General features: G+C 49.9%; 1 protein-coding gene across 1 annotated transcript in view; it reads left to right on the top strand.

Annotated features, from left to right (window-relative positions):
- The window catches only part of TBC1D14 (TBC1 domain family member 14), a 102123-nt gene that overhangs the window by 96223 nt on the left and 3289 nt on the right, over nucleotides 1-2611 (top strand). Inside the window, exon 13 of the mRNA XM_007456872.1 lies at nucleotides 1894-2152. Within this exon, the coding sequence (XP_007456934.1) occupies nucleotides 1894-2152 (259 nt within the window). The remainder of the gene's footprint in view (nucleotides 1-1893; nucleotides 2153-2611) is intronic.

Raw genomic sequence — 2611 nt, 5'->3', positions numbered from 1 at the left:
CATTTTTTTTTTTTTTTTTTTTTTTTTTTTTTTTTTTTTAAGATTTATTATTTATTCACTTTATTCATTACTTTTGGCCCCATCGGGTCTTAGTTGCGGCTTGCGGGCTCTTGTTGAGGCGTCCAGGCTCAGTAGTTGCCGCACGCGGGCTTAGTTGACCCGCAGCATGTGAGATCTTAGTTCCCTGACCAGGGATTGAACCCGTGTTCTCTACATTATAAGGAGGTTTCTCTACCGCTGGACCACCAGCGAGGCCCCGGTGTAATGTTTCTGGTAGGATCTGTTGTAGGAGAGTGAGAGTCCTGCTGTTAAAGGCCTGGTGACGCTACCTCCTGACCAAGGCAGCCCTGCCGTCTGAGTCCAGCACCTGAGCTCAGCTGCCTTCACGGGCCCTGTGGGTCTCGAGTCAGCGTGGGCACTGAGGAAATACGGAAACCTGTGGACAGGTGATTTTCCAGGAGGGCTAGAGAACGCCCCCACTTGTGATGAGGACTGGGAAGAAGGCAGTGAGAACCACTAACACCTGTGCCGTCCTGAAGCGGCTGGGAGTTTGTGGACACACTTCCTCAGCAGAGATTGCCAGGTGCTGCGCCAGATGCTGCAGATGGAGATGCAGTGGGTGGGGTCCCTGCTCTTGGGCAGTGTCTGTGGGGAAGACAGGAGCAAACAGCTCGCGGTCAAAGCACGGGGGCAGCGTGGGGCCCGGAGCGAGTGGGGGTCAGGAAGCACCCGGGGGTGGCACCCAGGCTGCGTCTCACAGCTGCGGGAGGAGGGCGGATTCACAGAGAATCAGCTTGGCCTGCATCTCACCCTGGACTCGCTTTGCTTTGTGACGTAGGCCCAAGTCCAGGGTAGAGATGATTAGACCTATTTGCTCACCTAAGACTGTATTTGTTTGGTAGTTTGAATTGTGATCATCACAGTTTTCTAAGGGAATGCATATCTGTGTTTCACTTACTTTTTTCATCTGATGGTTTGCACTGCTAAATATAAGATCAATTTCTTGTAATCCACTGTCAGATTTATTTGGAAGAATTTACTCTGTTCCTTTGCTGACCCCTACTGGGAGAAAAGTGTATGGTACTCTTCAGAAGTAATGGGTACTTGTGTATGCTGAATTGTGTGTGTGTGTGTGTGTGTGTGTGTGTGTGTGTGTGTGTGTGTGTGTGTATTTTTTGTGGCCACACTGCGTGGCACGTAGGATCTTAGTTCCCTGACCAGGGGTCGAACCTGTGCCCCCTGCAGTGGAGGCGTGGTCTTAACCACTGGACAGCCAGGGAAGTCCCTGAATTATACATTTCTGTTTACTGTTTTTACTCCCCACCAGACTCTAAGCTCTGTCTGCCTTATTAACCTTATATCTAGCACTTACCTCAGAGTAATAAGCACATAGTAGGTGCACAGTAAATATGTGTTGTACGTAGAAGTAATTGATGTCTTAATTCAGAAACTGTACGGTGTTTGAGATTCTCTGTGAAAGCTGATAAAGCTTTTTGTTTTTTGTTTTTTGTTGTTCACTTATTTATTTGGTTGCGCCAGGTCTTAGCTGTGGCAGGGGGGCCCCTTTGTTGTGGCTCATGGGCTCCTTAGTTGCAGCATGCATGTGGGATCTAGTTCCCTGACCAGGGGTCGAACCCAGGCCCCTGGTATTGGGAGCACGGAGTCTTAACCCCTGTGCCACCAGGGAAGCTCCCTGATAATGCTGTTCTATAAAATGTTTAAATTGACCGTCAGAGTGAATGCAGGCCTAGGGCTTCTCCCCACCACCACCACCACCCCGCAGTGTAAGTATGAAAGTGACTAACTCAGGGAGCATTTTAATGGATTCGACCTGAATTCAGAGCTCTTTCTTTGTGCCATCCAGAATGTGAACAACTCATACTTTTTTTCCAGGATCTTTACTTTATATAGCAAATCTTTGCCCCTGGATCTGGCCTGTCGCGTGTGGGATGTGTTCTGTCGTGACGGGGAGCAGTTTCTGTTCCGCACGGCCCTGGGCCTCCTGAAGCTGTTCGAGGACATCCTGACCCACATGGACTTCATTCACATAGCTCAGTTCCTAACGCGGCTGCCCGAGGACTTGCCAGCAGAGGAGCTTTTTGCTTCCATAGCTACAGTTCAGATGCAAAGTCGAAACAAGAAGTGGGCTCAGGTAAGCGGGTCTTTTGTTCTCTACTCCGTAGAGTGATGGCTCAGTAGTCTGATTCAGGAAGTGAGTTATGCTGAGTGCCCTTTGAGGAAACAGCCCTCTCTGGAGTAGTTCTTGGGCTGGAAGTGAGGTGACCTGGGCTTGAGGCTCGGCTCTGCCACAGGGGGGTCTTGGGCAGGCATTTCCTCTCTGGGTCTCTGCCAGAAGAAGGGGCTGGAGAATAAAAGCCTTCCCACCCATTCTGCAGTGGCACTGGGAGGTCAGAACTTCTGGTTTTCTGTCCCAGTACCCTCTGCGTGTTAGATAGTATTTTGTAAAACAAGCCTTCCCCCCTTCTTTTAAATGTCAGAGACAGTAAACAAAGGGAGCTAACTTGTCCCCATCTCACCGATAAACAGAGGAGGCCCAAAGAGGTGAACTGTGTGTTCTCAGCAGTTGCAGAGGCAGAGGAGGGTGGGGGGA

This window comes from Lipotes vexillifer, unplaced genomic scaffold (assembly GCF_000442215.2).
Source record: "Lipotes vexillifer unplaced genomic scaffold, Lipotes_vexillifer_v1.1 scaffold63, whole genome shotgun sequence".
Lineage (NCBI taxonomy): Eukaryota > Metazoa > Chordata > Mammalia > Artiodactyla > Lipotidae > Lipotes > Lipotes vexillifer.
This window is presented reverse-complemented; position numbering and strand designations above follow the sequence as displayed.